This window comes from Neopsephotus bourkii, unplaced genomic scaffold, assembly GCF_033783945.1.
Source record: "Neopsephotus bourkii isolate Nb327-2 ecotype Australia unplaced genomic scaffold, CSIRO-AGI_Nbou_v1 NB_594, whole genome shotgun sequence".
Classification (NCBI taxonomy): domain Eukaryota; kingdom Metazoa; phylum Chordata; class Aves; order Psittaciformes; family Psittacidae; genus Neopsephotus; species Neopsephotus bourkii.
The window spans coordinates 394-27,968 of NW_026901095.1; the positions used below are offsets into that span (position 1 = coordinate 394).

Genomic DNA, 27,575 nt, shown 5'->3' on the forward strand with positions numbered 1-27,575 from the left:
ACTGGAACAGGTTGCCCAGAGAGATGGTAGATGCCTCATCCCTGGAAACATTCAAGGTCAAGTTGGATGGGGCTCTGAGCAACCTGATCAAGTTGAAGATGTCCCTGTTCATTGCACAGGGGTTGGACTAGATGACCTTTAAAGGTCCCTTCTAACCCAAACTGCTCCATGATTCTATTCTATAATTTGACTCTGGGGAGTTAGTGTGTTGAAGATTGTCTAAAGAAAGTCATAGGATTTAATTTTAAAAGAGGTTTTTAAAAACAGTATTGGCTTTATTCAGACACGTAAAAAAACCCAAACAACAACAAAAGCCATACAACAACAACAAAAAAAAAAAACAACAAAAAAACCCCCACAAAATCCCACAAACAAAACCCCAACAGATCAGCGTGCTCTACAGTATGTAACTACTGTGCAGTAATAATCTGCATTGGTGTAGTGTCTCTCTGGTGTTCTGCACTGTACCATATCTTATATTGTTGTTGTTTTCAGATTTCTTTGATATTTCTTCCTCATTTCATGTTGGACTGAATAGCAGCAGACTTAGAACATTAAGGATTAAGCTCTGTTTCAACTGGCTCCTGTGCTGTGGCATAGTGACAAACTGAGTTTTGGGTTTTTTTTTTTTTCAGCCTGTCATGAAGATGATTGTATAGTTTAAGCATATTATTTAAATCTCTTGTAGTGTATAAGGCACATTCTTAAAGAGCCTGTAGCTCATTACAGAAGAACTGTAGCTAAACAGTACTTTCAGCTTCTGTCAAAGATAATGCTGATGAAGAGGCAGCTGATTTAGAGAAAAATATTTCCATTTGAAACTTGTTGCTCGAGACCCTCATGCATTAATGCCTGCCCTGCTATATAGTGTCAGGGAACAGGTTCTGAAGTGATGGTATATGTGAAATAACAGTGCAAATTAGCTTTCTCTTTGAGCTCTGTAAACAGAAAATGTCAAACAAAATTTCTAGTATAACCAAATTACTGAAGTAGTAGCAGTAAAAATATCTAATTCCTACTAGATTGCACAAAACCAGTGTTTACTGGATCTCTGAGGTCTAGATGTGTTTGGGAATGTGTTATATGATCAGCAGTACTTCCGCTGGGCTTTGAGTGTGGATGTGTTTACAAAATACATGTCTTGCTAATGCAATTGTTTGGTTCCTGTAATGGGAAGCTGGAAGATATACTGTTACCATAAAAGTCAGGCAGAGAAACTCTCTAAGACTCAATTTGGACTTCTAGAAAACAGCATTCTTTATTGCAGCACTGGGTGCACATGCGAATCATTTTGCAAAGGTGAGCGCACCCAATACTTGCTGACAGCAGCTACATATTTAGCATGCTCATGCATATGCATAAGCTTTCCTAAGAACTAATTATAATATTTGCATCCTAATTATGAATGCACTTTCTTGCTGAGTGGGGGGTCTCTGGTGGTCACCGATAGTCTTCCTCACTGTGTTTACTGAATGTCCTCAGTGTTTGCACATGCTTGCAAGGTCATAGTGCTGAGTTAGCAGCTGGTATGTCCTTGCTTCTGTTCTGTTCCAGTCTTGCTCCACACTGGGTTCTGCTCTGTTATCTTGAAGTCTAGCATCCTTGGTCTTATTTACTGTCTTCCTAGTCAGTCCCATGATGTTCCCTTCCCCATCAGCCAAACATTCCTTTCTCTCTACATGTTAGTAAGTTAGAACAGTTTGGCCTATTCTACTATGTTAAAGGCACACATACTATTGTTAAAGATTTAAGGTTACAACATAGTTCTTGTTTGTAGAAAACAACATTTGCTTTGGTACAAAAATTAGAAGAAGAACTTGGGTAATTTACTACTGTTTGCTTTTGACTGATGTTCCTGTCTGATGGGCCATACATTGTGAAGTTTGGATTTTCTAATACAAAATACACACTTAATGCCTGTTAATTGAGGAGGTTGGCTTGATACAGTCTTTCAACTGCTTTAGATAGGCCACACCAACTCCAAGATTCTGCATCAGGAATTCAGTCTCCCTGGTGTTAGGCATAGCTGGGAAACAAACAGTATAGTCTTTGAGGGGAGACAAACTGTTATAGTATAGAAGTTTGAAATTAGTCATTGGCTGCTGTGTTTTTCATAGAAAACCTAATTTAGCAATGTTTTTAAAAAATCAGGTGCTTTGTGGATGTGTATAGTCTTAAATCCCCACTGCAAGTTGGAGCAGAAGGCCAGTTGGCTAAAACAGCTGAAAAAATGGAACAGTGTGGATGTTTGTCCCTGGGAAGATGGAAACCATGGAAATGAGCTGTCAAATTTAACCAGTGCTTTACCTCAGGGTGCAAATGCTAACCAAGGTGAGCCTAAATATATGCAATGATTGCAACATATAATATAGCCTTTATTTTATATACTATAGCCTTGCAGAATTCAGTACATTTTCTGGGGCAAGTAGCTTTCTTGTTGAGGATTGACCAGCCAAATATATTTTCACTAATACTATCCTTGCAGAAAGGATAAATAGAAGTGGTTTTGTGCTGGGACTGCAATTTTTTTCAAAGCAAGTATTTGTGTTTAGTTAGATCTTCTAACTTTTCACTTGGTCCTTCTAAATACTTGTTGCATGAAAATTGGATGTCCCTGAAGTATGTCATGTAAGAGCCTGTTGTTTCTTTGCTTAAAAATAATCTTATATCCCTTCTGGTGTTGGGGTTTTTATTTTGTTTGCAGTTACAAAGCCTTTGATCCTTACTTAAAGGGAGATCTGTTGTAATGGCATTAAACTGAGTGCAGGAGAAACTAAAGCAGCTATCTGTGGGATGTGCTCTGTATGTGCAGTCTGCATTGACAAGTGGGGGGGGGGTGCAGAGGCAACACTGCCTTCTTGGAGGAGGTGTCTGTTCTTACTCAGTATCATGCTTTCTAATTTAAAACATGATTATCAAATCTGACAGAAGCCTTCTTCAGTCATCTTCAAGCAAAGATTGCTACTTTGCTAATAAGAGGAAGATGAAGGATATTTACCTGGGTGAAAAACAAACACAAACCCTCGTAATCCTCAAAACCCTCACTATTTTGATACATATTTCATATAATCATGATAAAATTAAAATTAAATGCTTGTGGGAGGTGACAGATTTGGGCTTAGATGAGGTTTTCCTTGTTGCTTTTTCTTGGAAGATGACCTCTGAAGGAAGTAGACTTGGTTCATTTTTAAATCTTGCAGCTAGCTGGGGACATAAGTTCATTCAACATATAACTTCCTACAGAGGTGTTTTACTTTCTGGATCTTGTGATGTTTAGCCCAACCTGGGCAGGCTTGTGGCAACTCTGACATGGCATTTCAACATTCATAGACACAGTACCATATCAACAGAGCACTTTTGCCATAGGAAGATATCCAGTGAGGATTATGTCAGTCCCATGGCCTCAGTACTTAGCTTTCTTTGCAGTATATGTACATGTTTATGACAAAATTATGAAAGTGCTCAAAGTTAATATCACTTCTCAAAGAGAACAGTTAAAACCCTTTCATGTGATGTTTATCTGTCCCTCATCCTAGTAGCTCTGGGTCTTGGAAGGAGAGAAGCTGGGGATGCTTGAGTAGCTGTGTGCCATATACTTGATAGTTTGTTTTTAGGGGAGCTTTGTATATGCTGTTTAATGACTTTCATCTCTAGATGTTTCCTTTGCAAAGCCCTATTTAGCATTAGTTGTGCTGGTTTATAGATCTCTCTGAATGCAAAGTGAATGGCACACGTTTTGAGCTGTTGGTTAATAGTATGTAATATCATCTGTGGTCTGATCCCTGCGGAGCCAGGCAAGGCAGGTTGCCATAAATTGGAGGTTGGTGAATAGACAGAAGATGAGACTATTGTGAATGACTGATTCGCATATGAATGAGCAAAAGCTGATGCAGCTTTCTGATCATTCTGAAAAATGACAGATTCATCGAACAGGCATCATCGGACAGTGTTCACTCGAGCCATTGAGGCATGCAATCTGCACTGGCAGGACAGCCACTTACAGTACATTATCAGCGGTGACCTATACACCAACTGCTGTTACCATGACAACAATGAAAACTCACTCTTTGACTCTCAGGGGTGGCCCCTCTGGCATGGTAAGTGACTAAACTGAAAAGACAAAAGACATCATGTTTCCATGACTTGCTGCTTTGTTCAGTTTCTATGGCATTATTTTGCAGGGATGATGGGGAGGTGAATGAAAAGCTTGGCAAAAAGAACAGAGGATCCCTTGAAATGCTGTATCAGAACTAGTCCTTTAAGTCTCTCTTGCATAGTTTTAAAAACAAAACAAAGAAAAAAAGCTCTTTTGAGGAACCCAGCAAAACAGGACATTTTAGACATGGAAGCATTGCTATTCCTCAATTATCTTCTCCATTTTAGAACATGTTCCTACAGCCTGTGCGAGGGTGGATGCATTACGATCTCATGGATACCCACGAGAAGCACTGAGGCTAGCAATAGCTATTGTTAATACACTAAGAAGACAGCAGCAGAAACAGCTGGAAATGTTCCAGGCTCAGAAGAAAGGTAAATGTGGGAAAGAGGGAAGGGCAAAGGATGTGGCAAGGTGACAATAACACTGGACTTTAACTCTGCATGAGAAAACTGCTTTTGAAACTAAAGCAAAATAGGTGACTTAACTCTTCCATCCAAATGACCGTAGCGGTAATGCCACATTCTGGATGTTGGAGGTTGTGTTTTTTTAAGCTGGGTTTTAAGCTCTGCAGGGCAAGGGCTCTGTTCTGCCTTCTGCAATATGTCTGACATGATAGTGCCTTTATCCCATTAAGGCTTTCTGGTTACACAGTGTAAATATTTATCCTGTGTCATTTATAGACTTTTAAACAAGCTTTGCATTTGGCACATCAGGTATTTAAAATAATATTTTTTTCCTCTGATATATAATTTAGCAGCGCTATATATTTCTGAGGTGGAAGCCTAAAGAGGACATTGAAGGTAACAACAAGGCAAAGTCTTAACTACAGAAATTCATGAAATTTGGCAATTTGTTCTAAAAGTCTTTTATGACACTTAAAACTTTAGTAGATTCACATTTCTGGAAATGAGATTTTTGAAATACTGTCTTTATAAAATTTTCTGTGGTGTCCCTCTGAACACTACCCCTGTTTTTTGAAGGAACATTCTACCAAAAATAATCCTGCACTGAACTTTCTTATAAGTTTGAAGAGATAGTGGAAGAAGAAAGGGATGATTCTGTGGTTAAAGAATGTATGTGGGAAAACTGGAATTACATTCTCAGCTACTACAAGAACACCTTTCATTCACATTCATTCAGAACTTTGTTGCTACTCTTAACCATGTGTATCCTCTTGCATTGTAGGTAAAATATATCAGTGTGAAGTCACGTGTGTAAATTTTTCAAGTGTATGTGCAGGTGTTTTCCCAGAAATTTCATTTAGAATTTGAAGTCAGGGTAGACACCTAACTGGGGGAAAAAAAAAAAAAAGAAAAAAAAAAGCTGGCAGTTCCTTTCTGCCTCCGTTTCCATTTCACACTACCCAAGGAAGAAGCTTTGAGTACTATTGTGGGTCCTAGATTCAAATAAAACTTAAAAGCACTTTGTATTATTACTTAGGAGAATTTTTCTGAGTGTTTTTATCATGGAACATATCTTTCCTTAACATGTGCTTCCTTAAAAGCTTTGCATGTTTCCCAGCTTCTCAGAGTGGGGAGGTAAGAAGGGAGGAAGCTATGCCAGTGTGTGAATGTGTATACATACTGGTGACAGGTGGTGAAGGGTTTGCCACAAGTGTGCTGTTCCTAGTACTGCTTCTTTTCATTCCTAGTTGCTAATGCAGTATCTAGACATTCAATAATTCTGTTAAATTCCTTTCCCTGTGAGCAGTTTCTATAGCTGTCAACTAATATTATTCTAAAAATGGAGTGTATGAAGTGCAATTCATCCTACCCCAAAACAAAGAAGTTTGTAATTTCTGTGTTGGTACTGCTTTTTTTTTGTTTGGGTTTTTTTTTTCTCTTATGCTTGGAATTCTAAAATATTTTTAATCCTGCAAAATATGCTGGTCTTCTCTATAAACAGATTAATTCTGCAGCTACGGTTTCAGTTCAGCAACCACCACATGCTTCTACTTAGCTTTCATTCATGTGACTGATTTGACATCTGTGGAACTCCTTGCATGATTTAAATGTCTACATAAATGAAGGACTGAAGCCTCTGGCATGAGACAAGTGAAGCTCATAAGTAGATAGATGAAATGGAAAATAAGCGAGTCAGAAGTCACTGATATTAATCATTTTTGGTAATACTAAAGGCTTCTGTCTGTCATCTTTAGTACGTTATTTGTTAGTAAGACAATTGTTTTTAATATTCATATCAGTTGATTCTTTAAAAAAAGCCACCCTCCTCAGTTCAACAGTGTGGCTGTGTTTCACTTTGTAGCTCCACTTGTTTAAAGACGCAAGAAGCAAGCTTTTAAAGATTTGTGATTATACACATGGTTACTTAGAAAGAGGGCACTTTGTGAATGAGAGAGAGCAGAGGCAGGTACAAGTTAGCATGCAATAGGCAGAGAAACAGAGTATCAGTAATGGCTTGTATAGTTTTTTAAATGGTTACCTGTAATGCAACTGATTTCTCATAGTTCGGTTGTGTATGTATCTAGGAGAAAAATTTGGGAGTTGTAGTCAAAGGGGAGCTACTGCCATAAGATTCTTAATAAAAACGGGATTTGTGAAATCTCTAACCTCTGTTACCACAGCAATATTTCCTTTAATTAATTAATTGTGCCAAACAATATTTTCATGTTACAACTGATTGATGGATGAGGGCTACAAAACAAAGTATCCATGAAGGTATTTGTTGACTGAATCTTTAGAATAACAAAAAAAAAAAAAAAAAAAAGAAGCACATTTTCAGAAGAATTACTGGTATCAACTAAGAAATTTCAAGATACTGCAGTTGAAATTTTTGACCCATAATGCACTTTGCTAGTGCTCAAAATGCTTGGCCTTCATCTATTTTCTTTTTTTTTCCTCTTTTAACATATTCACAAAGGTCAATGAGTTCAACCTGAAAGATAGTATATTCTCCTTCTAAGCAGAAGCTACTAGAAATACTTTGAATTCTGTACCAAGAGCATTTTAATCAGTTTTATTTCTAGAATTGTTTTGAGGGGCTAACATGCTCTCTTTCCCTCCCTTCTCCCTCCATCTTTTCTGTCACAGAACTTCTCCACAAAGGAGTAACCTCAGTAACAAATCTTGAAGGTTGGGTGGGACACCCTTTGGATCCCATTAGTACCCTTTTCAGTAGCCTGATGGAAGCCTGCAGGGTGGATGATGAGAGCTTCCATGGATTCTCAGACTTCAGGGGTAAGGCCATGAAAAGGGAGCAATCTTCTCTAAGTCTTCAGTAACTGGAGGCATTTTTCTGTCTTGACTTTCTAAATTAAATTTTAAACCAGTGTCTTTATAGTATAACTCACATTTGTATACTCATACTGTCCTGGTTTCATATGAGATAGAGTTACTTTTCTTCCTAGTAGCTTGTACAGTTTTGTGCTTTGGCTTTAGTCTCAGAATAATGTTAATAATGTACTAATATTTTAGTTGTTGCTAAGTAGTGCTTACCCTGATCAAGGACTTTTCAGTCTCATGCACTGCCAGTGAGGAGGGGCACAAGAAGCAGGGAAGGAACATAGCCAGGACACCTGTCCCAAATTAGCCAAAGGGGTATTCCATACCCCAGAACATCATGCTCAGCATAGAAACTGGGGGGAAGTTAGCCAGAAGGAGCCAACTGCTGCTCGGGAAGAGGCTGGGCATCAGTCACTAGGTGGCAGCAATTGTGCTGTGCATCACTGTTGTTGGGGTTTATTCCTCTTTTTATTTCCCATTATTATTTATTATATATTATACTTTACTTTGTTTCAATTATTAAACTGGTTTTATATCAACTCACAGATTTTACCTTTCCCTAATTCTCCTCCCCATCACACCAGAATGGAGGAGAATGAGCAAGTTGTGGTATTTAGTTGCCAGCTGGGGTTAAAACATGACAATTCCCTAAGAAAACATAAGGGAGAGAAAATTTTTAAAGTAAAATTTTGTTATAAGTTATATGAAAGCACTCAAAAAACTACCAGTTACTCATTCTTGAAGACAACTCCATACTTGATGCTTGAAATAAAAGCAAATAAGACTTTATAGAGCAACCCTCTCCACATACATTGCTCTGTTCTCTTTTTGAGAAGCTACAGGAAATCACAGAGTTGTTGAGGTTGGCAGGCTCTTCTGGAGTGTTTTCCTACTCTCAGATGGAATTTCCTGTATTTCAGTTTGTGCCCATTGCCTCTTGTCCTGTCACAGGATACTGCTGAGAGGAGTCTGGCTTTATCTTTACATTCTCCCATCAGATATTTATACATGTCGGTAAGATCCTCCTGAGCCTTTTTTTTTTTTTTTTCAGACTAAACAATGCCAGATGTCCCAGTCTCTTATATGGGAGATGCTCCAGTACTTTAATCGTCTTTGTGGCCCCTCACTGGATCTGCTCCAGCATGTCCATGGGGAGGCCAGTATTAGACAGGGCACTCCAGGTGTAGGCTCACTAGTTCCGAGTGGAGTGGAAGGATCACCTTCCTTGACCTGCTGGTGATGCTCCTCCTATGCAGGCCAGGATGCTTTTTGACTTCTTAGATACAAGTGTATATAATAATTCAAATTGCTGACAAAACAATTTATAACAGGCATGGTCTGTAAAGGTTATGAATTGGAAAACAGTGTTGCAGTATTGATATATAATTTAGGGCAGGATGTGTATGCCCATTTTAATGTAAGCATTTACTTCCCAGGAGCTTAACTGGTTTATTCCTTATTCTCAATTTCTTTTCACCTTCTGGGTGGTCAGAAAATCAATTTATCCCTCTGTTTACAGCTCTCTTGTATATGCACATTCCAAAGCTTGGGGCTTTGCCTCAAAACCCATTTTATTCAACTGGATTTTCTTCAACAAACTTCTAAACCCATATCCACAAATTCTGGAAAAAAACATTAGTTAAAAGAAATCAAATTTTTTGCAATTAGGAAAAAAACCCACAAAAAAAAGTCATTAAATAAAAGTAGTGTGTGTGTTCAAAACTAAATTCCCCCTACACATACATATGCAATCTACCAAATGCATTCTGCCTTCTCATTTGCTGCAACTATTTCCTTTTTGGTGGGTTGATCTTGGTTGGATGCCAGCTGCCCACCAAAGCTGCTCTATCACTCCCCCTCTCAAACTGGACAGAGGAAAGAAAATATAACAAAAGGCTCATGGGTCAAGAGAAGGACCAGGAGAGATCACTCACCAATTGCCATCATAAAAGAGTTAGGGTTGGAAAAGACCTTAAGATCATCTAATTCCAACAGGCAAAATAGGCTCGACTTGGGGAAATTAGTTTAATCTATTACCAATCAAATCAGAGTGGGGTAATGAGAAATAAAAACAAATCTCAAACCACCTTTCTTTCACTCTTCCCCTGCTCCAGCATGGGGTCCTTCCCATAGGCTATATTTTTTTATAAACTGCTCCATGGGTCCCCCACAAGGTCACAAGCCCTCCTAGCAAACCTTTTTCAGCATGAGCTACCCTTGCCACAGGGCCACAGGTCCTGCCAGGAGCCTGCTCCAGCATAGGATTCCTACAGGGTCACAGCCTCCTTCAAACATATCAACCTGCTCTGGTGTAGGATCCTCCACAGGCTGCAGGTGGATATCTGGTCTACCATTAATCTCCATGGGCTGCAGGTGGACAGCCTGCCTCACCATGGTTTTCACTAAGGATTGAAGGGGAATCTCTGTTGCAGCACCTGAAGCACCTCTTCTCCCTACTTTTTCACTGATCTTGGTGTCTGCAGGGTTGTTTCTCTCGCATATTCTTCCTCCTCTCTTCCAGCTGCAATCTTCTGCACAATAACTTTTTCCCCCTCTAAAATATGTTATCACAGAGGTGCTACCACCATAGCTGATGGGCTCAACTTTGGATAGTGTCAGGTATATCTTGGAGCCAGCTGATATTGGCTCATTTGGACACTGGGGAAGCTTCTGGTATCTTTTCATAGAAGCCACCCCTGTAGCCCCCCTGCTACTAAAACCTTGCCATACAAACCACATACATCCTTACTTCTGTACATTACAACTTTTCTCAAACTAGACTGTAAACTGCTAGGGGTTTTGTCTTATGGTATGTCTCTGAAGTGCCTAATGAATCAGTAGTACTCTTAAGTAATTCATGGCTTTGTGTGGAATTTACAAATAATCTTTGCTAAAAGTTGCCCTTCTAGTGTTAATAGGAGTCAGAAACATTATACATGTTTATCATAAATACAACTCTAACAAAAAAGCATGAAAAGAGTTCTAGGAAACAGGTTGCTTTAAAGTTTTGTGGAGTTCCCAAGTCAGCTGTATTTGTACAATCCTAATAGCTTCATATGAAATCTATGCAGTATATAAACATCTTTCCTTTATACTTATATAACATCAAAACTTTAAGGAGATACAGAAATGGGTGGGGAAAAAATGGAGCTAGATCTTCCAATTTTGGCCTTATTGCGCAAAGCTGGAAAAACTTCCTTTCTCCAAATCATGCAGTTTAAAATGAAAACTTTGGTTTTTCGAGTATTTTTTTTTAAACTGAATTGTGTTATTTATTTCTGCCATGTGGAATTGGATCAGATAGTTCAGATCAGATCATTGGATCTTGAAATTGTGCTAGTAATTTAAATATTTTTTTAAAAATGAATACTGACAGAGGAAGCATTTGTAAATGTGGCATTATAGGCAGATTATTGATTAGAATGATTTCCTGATGTGTTATTCTTTGTGTCACCCTTTACAGAGAATGTGGGGCAATGCAAATCTCTGGAGTACCAGCACCTGCCTGCACACAAATTCTTAGAAGAAGGGGAATCTTATTTAACGCTGGCTGTGGAAGTAGCATTAATAGGGCTGGGACAGCAACGAATAATGCCAGATGGCTTGTATGCACAGGAGAAGGTTTGTCGAAATGAGGAGCAACTCATTTCTAAGCTACAGGAAATTGAATTGGATGATACTCTGGTGAAGATTTTTCGAAAACAAGCAGCCTTCCTATTAGAAGGTAGCTCAATGTAGATGCTCACTGCTTCTTTAAACTATCTTCACTTATACAAGCCCACTGAATTTAGTATTCCAGTGGAAACTGCCTTACATACTTAAGATTTTTTCTGATGTAGAGCTCAAGCAAAATTTTATTTCCGGTCTCTTATGAGAATCATACATACTTCAGATATCACATGACTACAGAGATAAGGAATCTACTGATTTATAAGCCTTTCATTTTTTTATTGTGTTTTGTTCTTTAGATTTGTTGCTTGTCATAATCTCAGTATCCTAATTATACAACCCAGGCTCACAGTTAAATAATATAGACATCAGATATCATCAACAGTTCCCAGGTAGCAAATTTCTCAATGTCACTTGTATCCTGAAAAAGGACTGGCAAATTAGTAAATGTATGAGGACTTTTACCTCTGTTCCCAAGTGAAGAGCTCAGAAAATTCACTTAGAATTACTGGGACAGAAGTATAACATTTTCTTTGTACCAATTAGGAAAATTACTTGCCTCTGAAATTTGTATCATACATGAAAATGAGAATATATGTTCAAATATTGAAGCTTAAGGCCTAATCTTATGACTAAATTTTGATTAAGACAAATAACTTGTGTTTGGCAATTAGCCAGTGTATTGCAATAAAATCTACACCAAATAAGTGCATGCTTTTGCCTTAGCTTTTAAAAAGGCTTAACATAAAACACTTAAGCCTCATGTTCACAGAGTAGTCTTGTGGGTTCTAAGGTTGTCTTTCTAGTTTTGGGGGTTTTTTTAATCGAAGAAAAAACTTTAAAGGAACCAATTAGCTAAAGGCATGATCCAAGTTTTGAGTGCTTGCTCAAGGGATCACAGTATCACAGTATCACAGTATGTTAGAGATTGGAAGGGACCTCAAAAGATCATCTAGTCCAATCCCCCTGCCGGAGCAGGAACACCTAGATAAGGTTACACAGGAATGTGTCCAGGCAGGTTTTGAACGTCTCCAGAGAAGGAGACTCCACAACCTCCCTGGGCAGCCTGTTCCAGTGTTCTGTCACCCTCACTGAGAAGAAGTTTCTTCTCAAGTTTAAGTGGAACCTCTTGTGTTCCAGTTTGTACCCATTGCCCCTTGTCCTATCATTGTTTGCCACTGAGAAGAGCCTGGCTCCATCCTCGTGACACTCCCCCTTTATATATTTATATACACTAATAAGGTCACCCCTTAATCTCCTCTTCTCCAAACTATAGAGACCCAGCTCCCTCAGTCTTTCCTCATAAGGGAGATGCTCCACTCCCTTAATCATCTTAGTTGCCCTGCACTGGACTCTCTCCAGCAGGTCCCTGTCCTTCTTAAACTGAGGGGCCCAGAACTGGACACAATATTCCAGATGAGGTCTCACCAGGGCAGAGTAGAGGGGAAGGAGGACCTCTCTCGACCTACTAACCACCCCCCTTCTAATACACCCCAGGATGCCATTGGCCTTCTTGGCCACAAGGGCACAGTGTCGGCTCATGGTCATCCTGTCGTCCACTAGGACCCCCAGGTCCCTCTCCCCTACACTGCTCTCTAACAGGTCGTTCCCCAACCTATACTGGAACCTGGGGTTGTTCCTGCCCAGATGCAGGACTCTACACTTTCCCTTGTTATATTTCATCAAGTTACTCCCTGCCCAACTCTCCAGCCTGTCCAGGTCTCTCTGGATGGCAGCACAGCCTTCTGGCGTGTCGGCCACCCCTCCCAGCTTAGTGTCATCAGCAAACTTGCTGATAGTACACTCAATTCCCTCATCTAAATCATTGATGAATATATTAAATAATACTGGTCCCAGTACCGACCCTTGAGGCACTCCACTCGATACAGGATGGTAGAGAATGTGATACTGCTCTAGGTAAGTTGTGAAGACTGTTACACAGAAGTCAGGTTTGCTTTTTTTCTGTAAGACATTTTTCTTTTAAAACTACTTCTTTAATGGAAGGAACACAGTATGTTGTTTAGGGTTCAGCTCTGAGTCACTATTATTGCCCCCGATCCTTAAAGACTTTGATACCTACTGATGGTGCTATTTGAAACTGCTGAGAAGCTGCACCATAGGGAGAATTTCCATTATGGTCTGGCTGTAACCGCTGCTTTATGGCCTTTGGAGAAGAACTGCTACTTACTGGATCTAGCTATTAACCACCAGAGAGAGATCCTATGGATTATTAAATCAATTCACTCCATCTATTTACTGGTAAGGATGTTTTATGAGGAAAAGGAAGGAGTTCTATGTTCTCTGATACTTCTAGTTTACTGCTTTGATCACTGATATTTTTTTTTGTTTTCTTACAGTAGTAAACAAGTGATCATAGCTAAAATAACTACCTGTAACTGATGAGCAGTGTGCAACAATGGTTTTGCATTACTGTGTGCTGAGAAATCTGGCTTTTCTTTAATAGCTTTAGTTTATTCCAGGTTAGACCGAAACTGCCAGCTCACATGGAGGAAAAACTGCAGTGATTGAAGATCTTAATCATATCAAATGTGGTTTTATACTAAAGTCCTGTAGATATCGTAAAGAAACCTTAATCCAATATTAAGATGATTTCTATGCTGTTAATGCAGATTAATGTATGCTGTATGTAGCTACCATTTGAATGCGTGGGAAAGTAGAACATAAGACTGTGTTGCAAGAACTGATCTAATTTTTGCTCTACTGCTAGGTTTAATGGCAGAATATGTTTTAATATATATTTATGAAATGGTTTCTTTCATTGAAGCGATGCTAGCTTGTTTTGAATGGCTTTCAACTTCATTTTAAATGATTGAGACACGCATTGTCACCTACTTAATCTTCATTGACATTTACTTTGTGATCAGCCCAGTCTTCAGAAATGCCCACCTATGGATCTCAGACTTTCTTAATGTCTAGTGATTTTTATCTTTGCATTTTGTAGATGTATAGGAATTCATGTGCACAATATAACTATGCAGAGGCAAAGCTAGGATTATCACCTTCTACTTTGGCATATCATAGACTTGATGAATGAGCCCCATGGAGTCTTGGGACCATTCTGTCATTTTTATGACACTGGTAGTGTGCTTAATATTATACAATTTGCAGTCTGTCTTCTTGTCTCAAAGAATATATGGTATTTAATATACTTCACAAAAATATTAATGTAACTTTACATTTGTAGAGCAAACTGTTTCTGAATACCAATTCTAGCTCAAGAGTTAATGAATGTTTTTAAAGGTCCAGAAGTTAGGTTTTAAAAGTCTGTAAAGACTAACATTATCTTTCTTTCTCTTTCCCACAGCTGGACCATATAGTGGTTTAGGTGAAGTAATCCATCGAGAGAGTGTTCCAATGCACACATTTGCCAAGTATCTTTTCACCTCTCTCCTACATCATGATGCTGAATTGGCATACAAAACTGCGCTGAGAGCCATGCGGTATGTATTCACAACACATCTAGAAAGAGCACAAGTAATTTGGAAAAAGGGAAAAGCTTAGTGTCCTGGGTTCAGCAGTAGCAGTCATTTTTTTCTCCTTAGTAGCTGGTGCAGTGCTGTGTTTTTGACTTTTGGCCTGGGAATGGTGCTGATAGCACCGATGTTTTTAGTTACTGCTCAAATGTTTGGTCTGGCCAAGGACTTTCTGAGCCTCATGCTCTGCCAGGGAGGAGGGAAGCCGGGAGGAAGCAGAGACAGGACACCTGACCCAAACTGACCAAAGAAGTATTCCGTACCACAGCATGTCATGCCCATCATGTAACTGAGAGTTACCCAGAAGGGCTAGGGACTGCAGGGTTGGAGGAAGTATCAGTTGGTACTTGGTTGGGTGAGGTGGGGCGAGTTATCGGTCGGCGGGTGTTGTATTCTCTTCCCTTGTTATTTCTCTTATCATTATTATTATTGGTGGTAGCAGTAGTGATTTGTGTTATACCTTAGTTACTAAACGGTTCTTATCTCAACCCGTGGGAGTTGCATTCTTTTCGATTCTCCTCTCCATCCCTCCAGGAGTAGGGGGAGGGAAAGAAGGGGGGAGTGAGTGAACGAGCTGCCCGACTGGTTTTAAACCACGACACTTGGTAATTAAGACCATCTTTTTTTCTAAAAGAAGCATTGTTCTTTTAAGGAGAAATTACTTTGGTTCTGTCATCTGTAAAAGTAAATGATATCTGTAGTAACTACAGTATAATCATTTATAAATGTACAATTAGTGTTTATCTACAACTGTAAAACAGCATTCTATGTTACAAATCCTTGTAGAATTCCAGTCTTGGGGCATGTGGTTTTGTGTTAAACAATAGCTTTAGTGTGTCTGTCCTCTTACTGATGTGGTTGTGCGTGTGATGGCAGTGACAAGAAATGAGGAAAGAGGGCTTTCACCAGCAGTCTCAGGATCATCTACTGCTTAGCAGATGATAAGACTATTTGTTCCACAGCCTTTATAAATTAATTCTCAATGATAGATTTGAAACCATATGGTGTGGTCTGAGCAAGTACTTTTTTCTTGTGCTTCGTAAATAAGCTGTCCTGCACCTTCCTGGGTGAAAGCTGGGATTTAAATGGACTATGTCATATGACAAAAAAAGTCTGACTTGCATCCCATTTGTCTTCAGTACTCAGGGAAAAAGATGTTTCTTAGGGAGTGCTCCGTGTCTGTTGGCTTTATCTCAGGGCAGGCTGCATTACTGATGGTGGCTAAGAAGGCCCTTAGAATCATAGAATAGTTAGGGTTGGAAAGGACCTTAAGATCATCAAGTTCCAAGCCCCCGTCATGGGCAGGGACACCTCACACTAAACCATATCACCCAAGGCTTCGTCCAACCTGGTCTTGAACACTGCCAGGGATGGAGCATTCACAACCTCCCTGGACAACCTATTCCAGTGCTTCACCACCCTAACAGGAAAGATTATTATATCCAATCTTAAATCCAATCTAAACTTCCCCTGTTTAAGTTTTAACCCATTACCCCTTGTCCTATCACTACAGTCCCTAATGAAGAGTCCCTCCCCAGCATCCCTATAGGCCCCCTTCAGATACTGGAAGGCTGCTATGAGGTCTCCACACAGCCCTCTCTTCTCCAGGCTGAACAGCCCCAACTTTCTCAGCCAGTCTTCATACGGGAGGTGCTCCAGTTCCCTGATCATCCTCGTGGCCCTTCTTTGGACTTGTTCCAACAGTTCCATGTCCTTTTTATGCTGAGGACACCAGAACCACCAGAACCACCTCCTTCTGATGGAAGTTTCAAGGGCATAAATGATCAATGATAAGTCTGAATAGACCATTCAGTGGATAAAGACTGGCTGGATGGCCGCACACAAAGAGTTGTGGTCAACAGCTCAATGTCCAGATGGAGACAAGTAATGAATGGTGTCCCTCAGGGATTGGTGTTGGGACTGGTCTTGTTCAACATCTTTGTCGCTGACATGGAAAGTCAGCAGGTTTGCCGATGACACCAAGCTGTGTGGTTTGGTTGATACGCTGGAGGGAAGGAATGCCATCCAGAGGGACCTTGACTTGCTTGTGAGGTGGGCCAATGCCAACCTCATGAAGTTTAACAAAATGATGTACAAGGTCCTACACCTGGGTTGGAGCAATCCCAGGCATAGCTACAGGCTGGGCAGAGAAGAGATTCAGAGCAGCCCAGGAGAGAAGGACTTGGGGGTGTTCGTTGATGAGAAACTGAATGTGAGCCGGCAGTGTGTGCTTGCAGCCCAGAAAGCCAACCATATCCTGGGCTGCATCAAGAGGAGCGTGACCAGCAAGTCGAAGGAGGTGATCCTGCCCCTCTATTCTGCTCTCGTGAGACCTCACTTGGAATATTGTGTACAGTTCTGGTGTCCTCAACATATAAAGGACATGGAACTGTTGGAACAAGTCCAGAGGAGGGCCACAAGTATGATCAGGGGACTGGAGCACATCCTGTACGAAGACAGGCTGAGAGAGTTAGGCTTGTTCAGCCTACAGATGAGAAGGCTGCGTGGAGACCTCATAGCAGCCTTCCAGTATCTGAAGGGGGCCTATAGGGATGCTGGGGATGGACTATTCATTAGGGACTGTAGTAATAGGACAAGGTGTAGCGGGTTAAAATTTAAACAGGGGAAGTTTAGGTTGAATATAAGGAAGAAGTTCTTTACTATCAGGGTGGTGAGGCACTGGAATGGATTGCCCAGGGAAGTTGAGAATGCTCCATCCCTGGCAGTGTTCAAGGCTGGCTTGGACATAGCCTTGGGTGGCATGGTTTAGTGTGAGGCGTCTTTCCTGGGTTCAGCAGTAGCAGTCATTTTTCTCCTTCTAAGTAGCTGGTGCAGTGCTGTGTTTTTGACTTTCAGCCTGGGAACAATGCTGATAACACTGATGGTTTTAGTTGTTGCTAAATAATGTTTAATCTGACCAAGGACTTTGTGAGTCTCATGCTCTGCGAGGGAGGAGGGGAAGTCGGGAGGAAGCAGAGACAGGACACCTGACCCAAACTAGCCAAAGGTGTATTCCATGCCACAGCACGTCATGCCCAGTATATAAACGAGAGGCAGTTACCCGGAAGGGCTAGATCGCTGCTCAGGTCAGGCTGGGTATTGGTCGGTGGGTGGTGAGCAATTGTATTCTCTCCCCTCCTTATTTCCCTTGTCATTATTATTATCGGTGGTAGCAGTAGTGGTTTCCTGTTATACCTTGGTTACCGGACTGTTCTTATCTCAACCCATGGGAGTTACATTCGTTTGATTCTCCTCCCCATCTCTCCCGAAGCAGTGGGTGGAGGGGGGGAGGAGTGAGTGAGCGGCTGTGTGGTTCTGGGTTGCCAGCTGGGCTTAAACCACGACAGTTCTTTGTGGCACCGATCTTGGGGCACGAAGGGTTGAGATAATGACAGATCTAACTGGAGTGTGTCTAATTGTATGTTAAGCATTCATTGTTTCGGATTAATAGTCACTCGTCACAATGCTGATTTATTGGCTCTCATAGTTGTTGCTCTTGATCTCGGGGTTTCAGCATGTCCTACCATACTTATAGCTGGCATTTCCTGTGTTAGAGTTTATCAGATGGGGGGCTTGCGCTAAGGTTCTTGTTTCACTGTACTTTATGGTAATGACTTGTAGTACAGTAGACTCATTGATCATGAAATTTATCTGGCTTATGTTCCCAATGTTGTCATCACCTTTGTATTTTGGGAGGTATATAATGGAAGTGTTTAGCAATTACACATCTTTTTCTTCTCCTCGTGGGGTTAACCTATGAAGGAGACATTCCTTTACATTCCCAGCTCCCCCACCAGACTATTTACAGCATCATTTGAGAGTTCTGAAGGTTTTGAATGGCCTTTGGGTACCCTTGAGACCTGCCTGCTGGTTTTGATGGGAATTATCATTTTGGCACACATACAGAGTGTGTTTTACCCATGACCATTTCATCTGATCTCGAAAGTTAAGTAGAGTCGGGTTTAGGTCTTGTCTAAGGTTAGACGACAATATAGGAGGATCAAGAGATTTTCCTCAAGGCTGGGCAGTCATGAGAGGCAGGGTGTGTGGGATATTATGGGTAAGTATCTAGGCCTGTGGGCCCCTCCAGTGCTTTAGAACTTCACCACTGAACAAGTGCAATATCCAGAAAAATTAGTAAAACACCTAAATGAGGTGTGTTGTCATCCTGGCCATACCAGAGGCAGACAAATCATGGCAATGTGCTGTGGCTTGGCCTATGCCTACAGAGCCCTGCTCAACACTATCCAGCATCTTCAAAGGGAAAAAAATTCTGTCTGGATCTGATGGCAAAGCACCAGACAACACAGCTACTCCAACTCCAAGCACAGCAGCTACACCAACCCCAGTGACAAGTACAGCAGCTACCCGAATCCCAAGAGCAACAGACAGCGCAGCTGCTGGTGCTACTCAAACCCCAAGCACAGCAGCTGCACCAACCCTGGCAACAGATACTGCAGCCACTCCGACCACAGTGATATTCACTGCAGATAAATCAGAGGACCAATTCGTGCCAATACTGGTTGCCCCTGTATGCAAGAGGAAAAGCAAAAAAGAGGCAAAAAAAGCAACTCGTGCAGTGAAGAAAGATGAAGAACCAATGCACTTACTACACGGAACAGCATCTGATCAGAAGTTATTATTATGTGGTTCAGAGGAAGAATCATAGAATAATTAGTATTGGAAAGGACCTTAAGATCATCTAGTTCCAACCCCCCTGCCATGGGCAGGGACACCTCACACTAAACCATGTCACACAAGGCTCTGTCCAACCTGGCCTTGAAAAGAAGAAGAGGTGACTTCTCAACCCCAGAACTCAACCAAGCTATGGAATACGCAAAAAGATTTTACCTATTAACCAGGGGAGCGCATCATCACCTGGTTGCTCCACTGCTGGGACAATGGGTCTGATGTTCATGAACTTGAAGGTGGGGAAGCCAATCAGCTGGGATCACTTGCTAGGGAATGGGGAACTTGACAAAGCAATTGCAAAAGAGAAACACAGCCCTACCACCTGACATGGACTGATCCAGACTGCAGTGGAAAAGGGGCAAGCTCCAGAACACCTGCAATACATTGATGACATTATTGTGTGGGGTGATACAGCAGAAGAATTTTTTGAGAAAGGAAGAAAAAACCTAAATCTAAATCCTTCTAAAAGCCGGTTTTGGCAAAAACAGAGTAAGGGCAAGCAACCTGCAGTGGAGATTCATTTTTTGGGAATAAAATGGCAAGATGGACGTTGCCAGATCCCCACAGATGTGATCGACAATATAAAAGCAATGTCTCCACTAACTAATAAGAAAGAAGCACAAGCTTTCTTAAGAGCTGTGTGGTTCTGGAGAATGCACAGCCCAAATTAGTGTCTGATTGCAAGCTCTCTCTATCATGTGACCCGGAAGAAGAGTGATTTTAAACGGGTCCCTGAGCAACAACAAGCCTTTGAGCAAATTAAACGAGAGATAGTTCATGCAGTAGCCCTTGGAGCAGTCTGGACTGGGCCACATGTGAAAAATGTACTCTACACTGCAGCCGGGGAGAATGATCCTGCCTGGAGCCTCTGGCAGAAAGCTCCAGGGGAGACTCGAGGTGGACCCCTTGGCTTTTGGAGTCAGGGATACAGAGGATCTGAGGCCAGCTATACCCCAACTGAAAAAGAGATACTGGCAGCCTATGAAGGGGTTCAAGCTGCTTCAGAAGCGATTGGCATTGAAGCACAGCTCCTCCTGGCATCCTGGTTGCCTGTGCTGGTCTGAATGTTCAAATGCAGGGTCTTCCCTACACATCATGCAACCGATGCTACATGGAGTAAGTGGGCTGGATTAATTACACAATGCTCTCGAACAGGACATCCCAGTCATCCAGGCATTATAGATGTCATCATTGACAGGCCAGAGGGCAAAGATTTTGGAATATCACCAGAGGAGGAGGTGATGCATGCTGAAGAGGCCCCACTATATATAAACTGTCAGAAAGTGAAAAGCAGTATGCCTTGTTTTCTGATGGGTCTTGCCATATCATGGGAAAGCATCGGAGATGGAGGGCAGTTACATGGAGTCCCCTAAGAGAAGTTGCAGAAACTGTTGAAGGAGAGGGTGAATCGAGTCAACTTGCAGAGATAAAAGCCATCCAGCTGGCCTTGGACATTGCTGAACAAAAAAAAAAAAAAAAAAAAAGGACAGTACTTTCTATCTGTACTGATTCATGGATGGTGGCAAATGCCCTGTGGGGGTGGTTGCAGCAATGGAAGCAGAGCAACTGCCAACGCAGAGGTAAACCCATCTGGGCTGCTGCACTGTGGCAAGATATCACTGCCTGAGTGCAGAACCTGGTGGTGAAGGTACACCATGTAGATGCTCGTGTACCCAGGAATCGGACCAGTGAAGAACATCAGAACAACCAATAGGTGGATAAAGCTGCTAACATTGAAGTGCCTCAGATGGACTTAGCTTGGCAACATAAGGGTGAATTATTTTTGGCCCAGTGGGCCCATAAACCCTCAGGCCATCTGGGCAGAGATGCAACATATAAATGGGCTCGTGATCGAGGGGTGAATTTAAACAATGGCAGAGTGCCATGTGCAGTGCCTCACTTGGATGTGTATGCAGTCTAGGATGCTTGACTACCCTACATGGTTCTCCTACAACTTGACCATGAGCTTGTTTGGAGGTTCTAGAAGGGGAGCACAGCTACTGTATACCCGTGACCGATGAACGGTACCGTCCTCTTTGGCTGAGCACAGAGTTTTGAGAGGGATGCACATGGAGCAGTGAGGGAGGAAAGGGACCCCCGCCTAGCCAGCCAGATCAGCCAAATCAACCCTGGCAATCAGTGGGGTGACAGAGGTTGCAGCCGGATTGCCCTCACATCCGTACACATCTGCCTTTGGTAGAGGGGTTGTAACTGGATGATCTTAAGGTCCTTTCCAACCCTAACCATTCTATGATTCTATTATTCTGTGATCAAAAGAGGTAAATTTGAGCATCCCTTCCTCCATGGCTAGGGTAAAATATTTGCACATAGAAATCTGTGCACTTGCTCATGCTTTTAGAAGTCAAGCATATTTCTTTCTTCTCCTGAACATTTATCAAAGAAGTTTACTTTCCAAGAGTACAGCTAGTTGCTTTCCAGACCTAAGTGTTTAGTGTCAGTCTGCACAGGTCACTGACCTATGATGGCAACTCTGGAATATTTTGTCTCTCTGTATTCAAAATCATGTGTTGCTGTTTATTTTTTTTTTTATTCCTCTTTTAGTATGTGGAACATTCAGTGTGACTTCAATGGAACCTGAGACCATAAGGTCTTTCATGCATGCACCTCAGTTCTGCAAGGATAGGGTTTGCTATTCTTGATGGTCACTTCTGTCTACAGTCTGTCTGCTTGCAACACTGAAACATATGGAGTAGAGCATTGGAGAATGTGGATCTGTGGTGACCTAGTTAACTCTTCACTTGGAATCTGAACTTCAATATTTAGCTTAATTTGGCTAATACCTTCTGAAGCCTGAATTTCAACCTAGGCTTTGGGAGTCAGACTTTAATGGTGTTGTTTAATCACTGAGTAGCTTTGCTAAAACTGAGCTAAATAATTGATGCTCTAAAGGGAAAAAAAGTGAAGAATGCTAAATCTGCTTGTTATTGTTATGATGTTCCCTAATCTTGCCAAAATTGCATGAAAGCCACCAATTCACAACAGTATTTCTTTTTTCACAGCAAAGAAACATAGAAGCTGGCAATGAAATTCAAAGTGACAAGATTTCCCACAAACAGCTTCTTCCTTTCACACTTTTTGTCTATTTACTGTTACTCCTAACCTAAAAATCCTTTTTGCATTATGTAGTTCGTATTTTTCCTGTTTGTTTGAAACATTTTATAATGCATCATTTTTCTTCTCCCCCTCTCTGCTTGGAAAAAAAAATAAGCTGAAGAATTTATATCTGTTTTATTTTAGGTATAAAAAACTATATAAAGAGGTGTCTCAGTGGTACTAGGGAAGAGATTTGACTTGATACAAATCAAAAAGTTCTTTTTTTCATATTAGCATGCATGTTATCAAATGTTGGTAGATAGAGATTAAGGACCTTAAAAACTAGTTCATAATTGAACAGCAAAATGTCCTTTCGGTAGGCCTGAGTTTATTGTAAGGTCAAAATCCAAATGACTTGTTGAATATCCCTCTCCCTTAGTTTGAGCATCTGCAAGTAAAGAAAGTATTCCAAATATTCAAAGACTGAAAAAAGGCGAGAGAAAAAAGCTTCAACTCTATGGATGATACAGAAAGTCTCTGCTGCCTTGGCCAATGGATGGCTTAATTGTCTTGTGAATTCCTACAGATTCCCACTGATGTAGGCAAGTTTGACAAATGGACTTTTAAGATTCCCCAAGAAGAGAAGTGGTTTTCAATACCTTTATACCCAGAACTACACATTTAATAAACAAGGTCAAGTGTTCTTGCAGCTTTAGTTTTGCTTATGAGTAACCTAATATAATAATGATTTCATGAAAGACGATTTCTTCCTTATTTCAGGTTGCTAGTATTGGAATCTACAGCTCCTTTGGGAGACATGTCCCACCCACACCACATTGCATCAATTGTTCCAAACCGGTATCCCCACTGGTTCACCCTAAGTCACATCGAATCCCAGCAGTGTGAGCTGGCATCGACCATGCTAACAGCAGCCAAAGGTACATTGCTGTCAGTTACATACTCAACTAAATGTATGCTTTTAATATTACATGTAATAAGCACAAGCTTGGGAATCCAAATCACAATCTGACAGGAGCTTGAAATGGGAACAAACTGAACTGACTTAAACCTGTCAATTTTCTAGCAAAGTGATTAAACTAGCTACATGGTAGCTTGAATTGACACTCATGGGACAGCTTTTTGTTCTGACATATGATATAGATAGTGAAATCCAGGAGTGGAAAAATCACTTTTAAATTTCATAAATCAGGATGACTTTTGGCCATGTACCATCAGGCAGGCACTAGAGGAGTTTGTGCTGTCTTGTATCTTTCGTTCACATGATTTAATTATGGCAGGTTTATAAAAAACAAAATGTGTATAGCTGAAGCATACTATTGTGTAGCAATGGCTGGCTCAATTATAAGGCATTTCTGGATGTTTTGGGAGCTTGTTTTGCCTTGGTGATTCTGTTCACACTTTGCAGGTGATGTTTGGAGGCTGGAAACAGTGTTAGAATCCATCCAGAAAAATATCCACTCCTCATCACACGTCTTCAAACTTGCCCAGGATGCATTTAAAATAGCAACACTCATGGACAGCTTGCCAGATATCACTCTTCTGAAAGTTTCTCTGGAGTTGGGCCTTCAGGTATTTCCCTCATTCATTGTTACTGTTGGTGGGTGCAGCTCCTTAAGTCACTTAGGAGCATACACTCTTTGGGCTCTGTCTGGAATTTTTAGATTCCATTTTCTGATGCAAAGCACAGTTGACTGGTAAACACAGAGCAAGGATCTGCACCTTTGTACCATTCGAGTGGAAGAGAGAGCTGGGAGCAGCTGCCTGCAGGGACTCCTGTTAAGGGGTGAGAGGACTAATACAGTGGGTTTGGGAGTATATGTAGGAATGGCTAGAGAGCAAAATTATTCTGCTTGCCAGAAATGCATTTTTGCAGATCTTTTCCATGGCTTTGAGGGGCTTCTTATCATTCCTCCCATCCTTTCCTCTTTTCCTTCAAATGAGATTTGGTAGGTGCTTGTTGAATTCCTGGAGAAAGCCAAGGTCAACAAAAATGACCTGTTTCTAAGGCAGACTGTGCTAACAGCAGCCCTTTCACTTCCTTCATAAAATCCTGCACTCCACAAGCTGCAGGATGGTCATCTGTATCAGACTCAGCTTGACATGTACAAGAACCTCAGATCAGTTTTCAGGCTCTCAGGAGAGACTTCACAAGCTACAAAGAGAAAGAGAGAAAGCTTTTTTTTTTTTTTTTTTTTTTGTATCTGGAGTAATATTGCCTTACACTGATGAATCTTGTAGTTTACACAGTTCATTTCAACAAAAATAAATCTCTCTATCCCTCTTCAGGGAGTTCTTAAAAACAATAAAAAACTCCAAACAAGCAAAAAATGCAAAGAACAGAAAACCATTTATTACTTTGCTTCAGTAAACAAAGCTCCAAATGCTTCTGGGGAAAGGATATTATTCCAGTTGCTGTGGCCTGGATGCCACTCCATCACTCCCCTCCTCAACTGGATGGGGGAGAGAAAATATAATGAAAGCCTCATGGGTCAAGATAACGATGGGTAGAGATCACTCACCAATTGCCATCACTGGCAAACCAGACTCAACTTGAGGAAATTAATTTATTACCAACCAAATCAGAGTAGGGTAACGAGAAATAAAACCAAATCTTAAAACACTTTCCCTCCACCCATCCCTTCTTCCTGAACTTCTAATTTCTCTACCTCCTTCTCCCAGGTAGTGCAGGGGGACAAGGAATGGGGGTTGTAGTCAAGTTCATCACACATTGTTTCTGCCACTTCTTCCTCCTCAGGGACAGACTCCTCACATTCTTCCCCTGCTCTAGCATGGGGTCCCTCCCACAGGAGACAGTCCTCCATGAACTTCTCCAATGTGGGTCCTCCTGTGAGCTACAGTTCTCCACAAACAGCTCCAGCATGGGTCCTTTCCATGGGGAAATCTTTCAGGAACACAGTACTCCAGCATGAGTCCCCCATGGCATCGCAAGTCCTGCCATCAATTCTGCTCCAGAGTGGGCTCCTCTCACTCCACAGGTTCACTGGTCTTGCCAGGAGCCTGCTCCAGTGCAGGCTTTTCACAGGGTCACATCCTCCTTCAAACAGCCACCTACTTCAGCATGGGGTCCTCCACAGGCTGCAGATAGATGTCTGGTCCACTGTTAACCTCCATGGGCTGCAGGGGGACAGGCTGCCTCATCATGGGCTGCAGGGGAATCTCTTTTTCAGCACCTGGAGCACCTCCTCTCCCTCCTTCTTCACTGACCTTGGCATCTACAGAGTTGTTTCTCACATATTCTCACTAATCTCTCTGGCTACAATTGCTCCTGTGCAATAACGTTTTCCCCTTCTTAAATATGTTATCACAGATGTGCTGCTACCATCACTGACAGACCCGGCCTTGGCCAGTGGCAGATCTGTGTTAGAGCCAGCTGGTATTTGCTCTATTGGACACAGGGGAAGCTTCTAGCAGCTTCTCACAGAAGCCACCCCAGTAGCCCCCCACTACCAAAACCTTGCCACAAAAACCCAATACACACTTTAAATACATAGAGGGAGGGGACACAATATAATTTAGTTTGGATAATTGGTCATTGGTTGGGCTTTTTTGTAGTGTATTTTGGGAGGGGGGAAGTTGTTCCTCTTCCTGAATAAAACAGAGTTTCTCCTCTGGCCTTAAAGGGCCTGTAGTTGGAATTGCTCTGTATGCTTTTCTAAGATAGTTGAGCACTATTTATCAAGTCTTTTGACATATCAACTAAAAAGAAGTAACAGAGTGGAGAGGGCAAGAGGCTGCCTTTTTGAACCTCAGTGTATTTGAGTAACTTGAATCCCTAATTGCTGGTATATTGTCTTCATTTTGCAATAGGATTAATTTGTATTTTATTTGTGTTGTTTTAATAGGTGATGCGGATGACGCTGTCAACACTGAATTGGCGACGGCGGGAAATGGTGAGGTGGTTAGTAACATGTGCAACAGAAATAGGTATGTTTTGAGATGCTTCTTAAGGGCTTCTGCTTTTTTGTCAGCTAATCTTAGGGGGCTTGATCTTGTTTGTGAGGACCCAGGCTCTGCAAATGTCTCCCACTTCCTGTTCATCTATAAAATTCCTTTGATTAGAAGACATTAATTATGGCAATGATGAGTGGGTTTTTTGAGCATGTGATAGAATAAACACAAGCCAAGTGCAACAATAGTTGAGTAATGCAGAGTGACTTCTTTCCCCTTCAGTGTAGGGGCATGCATAACCTCATGAGAAATACCCTAGATTTCTCCTTGTCCCCTCCACACTGGGTTTGGGTTTGAGGCTACAGCAGATAAAAGGCTCATGGTCATGGGCTTTTACACCATTCTACAACTTTGCTTGCACTGAAAGGTGGGACACCAAAAATCTGGTGAGTGTGCTATCTATCTGGTCAACTGTGGGGAAGAGGAACCAGAAAACAGGTGAATGAAATGCTGAGGATGTCTTTGTGTGGCAGACCATCTCATGAAGGGGCAATCATTGCTTGCTGTTTTCTGTTTTGTTTTTTAAAGCCCTGGGTAAATCCAAGCTTAGAGTGCAGTGCATCTTTGTTATGTGGCTATGACATAGTGGCCTGCCTCTCATCTGCACTGGAAAGCAAACCAAACATTAATGCACCCATCCATGTAAGGTGAATATAAGGTGGGAGCAGAACTAGCCTCGTACTTAGAGGACCGTAGTGGGAGAATAGTGCACTCAGCAGGACATTATGTTAATTTTGGGGTTTTGCCATAAATTTTTTGTGTGTTTTGATGAGGCATCCCTTAGCTTCTTGTCCTGGGTTCAGCACTGAACCCAGGCCACTTTTATATTCTGGTTTGTCATCTGTGAGATGAGGATACAGAATCTGAAAGTGAAGATGTGAGCATTAAAAAGTGTGGTAGTGAGGACAATATCAGTATTATGATAAGGGAGCAATTTTAATTGCCACTAAAGGTATTATTGGAAAGTATGCTTCCGTACTGTATTTACTACTTTTTCATACATCTTGAGTTTCAGAACTTTAAAGGATTGCTGCTGCTTATTCTCTGGGAAATTAATGTTGTTACTAGCATGGGAAAATAAAGCTTGCCTTTGTATGCCCTCAGTCAGAAAATTGTTTGTCTGCGAATTTCCATGCAATGCTCTTGTTTTATTGCTTTTACATCTTTGCTAAGGTAATTATTACTGAGGCTATCTTGTAGATATTAGTTCCTGGGTATTATTTTGTGAAGTTACATATTGGCAAATAATAAAATGTTGTGTTTAATGTTGCTTTA

At 41.3% G+C, this 27,575-nt stretch overlaps 1 protein-coding gene and 1 long non-coding RNA gene across 2 annotated transcripts; one reads left to right on the plus strand and one right to left on the minus strand.

Annotated features, from left to right (window-relative positions):
- Nucleotides 1–384: 384 nt before the first annotated feature.
- On the plus strand, nucleotides 385–27,575 carry LOC133211380 (zinc finger SWIM domain-containing protein 6-like). Its single transcript, XM_061351708.1, has 9 exons — nucleotides 385–2,331; nucleotides 3,921–4,097; nucleotides 4,384–4,530; nucleotides 7,210–7,356; nucleotides 10,865–11,125; nucleotides 14,396–14,531; nucleotides 23,091–23,248; nucleotides 23,737–23,900; nucleotides 26,195–27,575. Exons 1-9 carry the CDS (start codon nucleotides 2,163–2,165, stop codon nucleotides 26,285–26,287), a joined length of 1,452 nt encoding a protein of 483 aa, XP_061207692.1. The 5' UTR covers nucleotides 385–2,162; the 3' UTR covers nucleotides 26,288–27,575.
- Nucleotides 7,854–9,721, minus strand: LOC133211381 (uncharacterized). Its single transcript, XR_009725192.1, has 3 exons — nucleotides 9,489–9,721; nucleotides 9,158–9,266; nucleotides 7,854–9,023 (listed from the first exon to the last, which is right to left on the minus strand). It is a non-coding gene; the product is annotated as an uncharacterized LOC133211381 (long non-coding RNA).

Excerpts from the sequence above, each read along its gene's own strand:
- LOC133211380 (XM_061351708.1), top strand. The coding sequence starts at position 2,163 with ATGTGTATAGTCTTAAATCCCCACTGCAAGTTGGAGCAGAAGGCCAGT. Across the intron at positions 4,098-4,383 it reads GGGGTGGCCCCTCTGGCATG|AACATGTTCCTACAGCCTGT; the intron begins GTAAGTGACTAA and ends TCTCCATTTTAG. Across the intron at positions 11,126-14,395 it reads AGCAGCCTTCCTATTAGAAG|CTGGACCATATAGTGGTTTA; the intron begins GTAGCTCAATGT and ends TCTTTCCCACAG.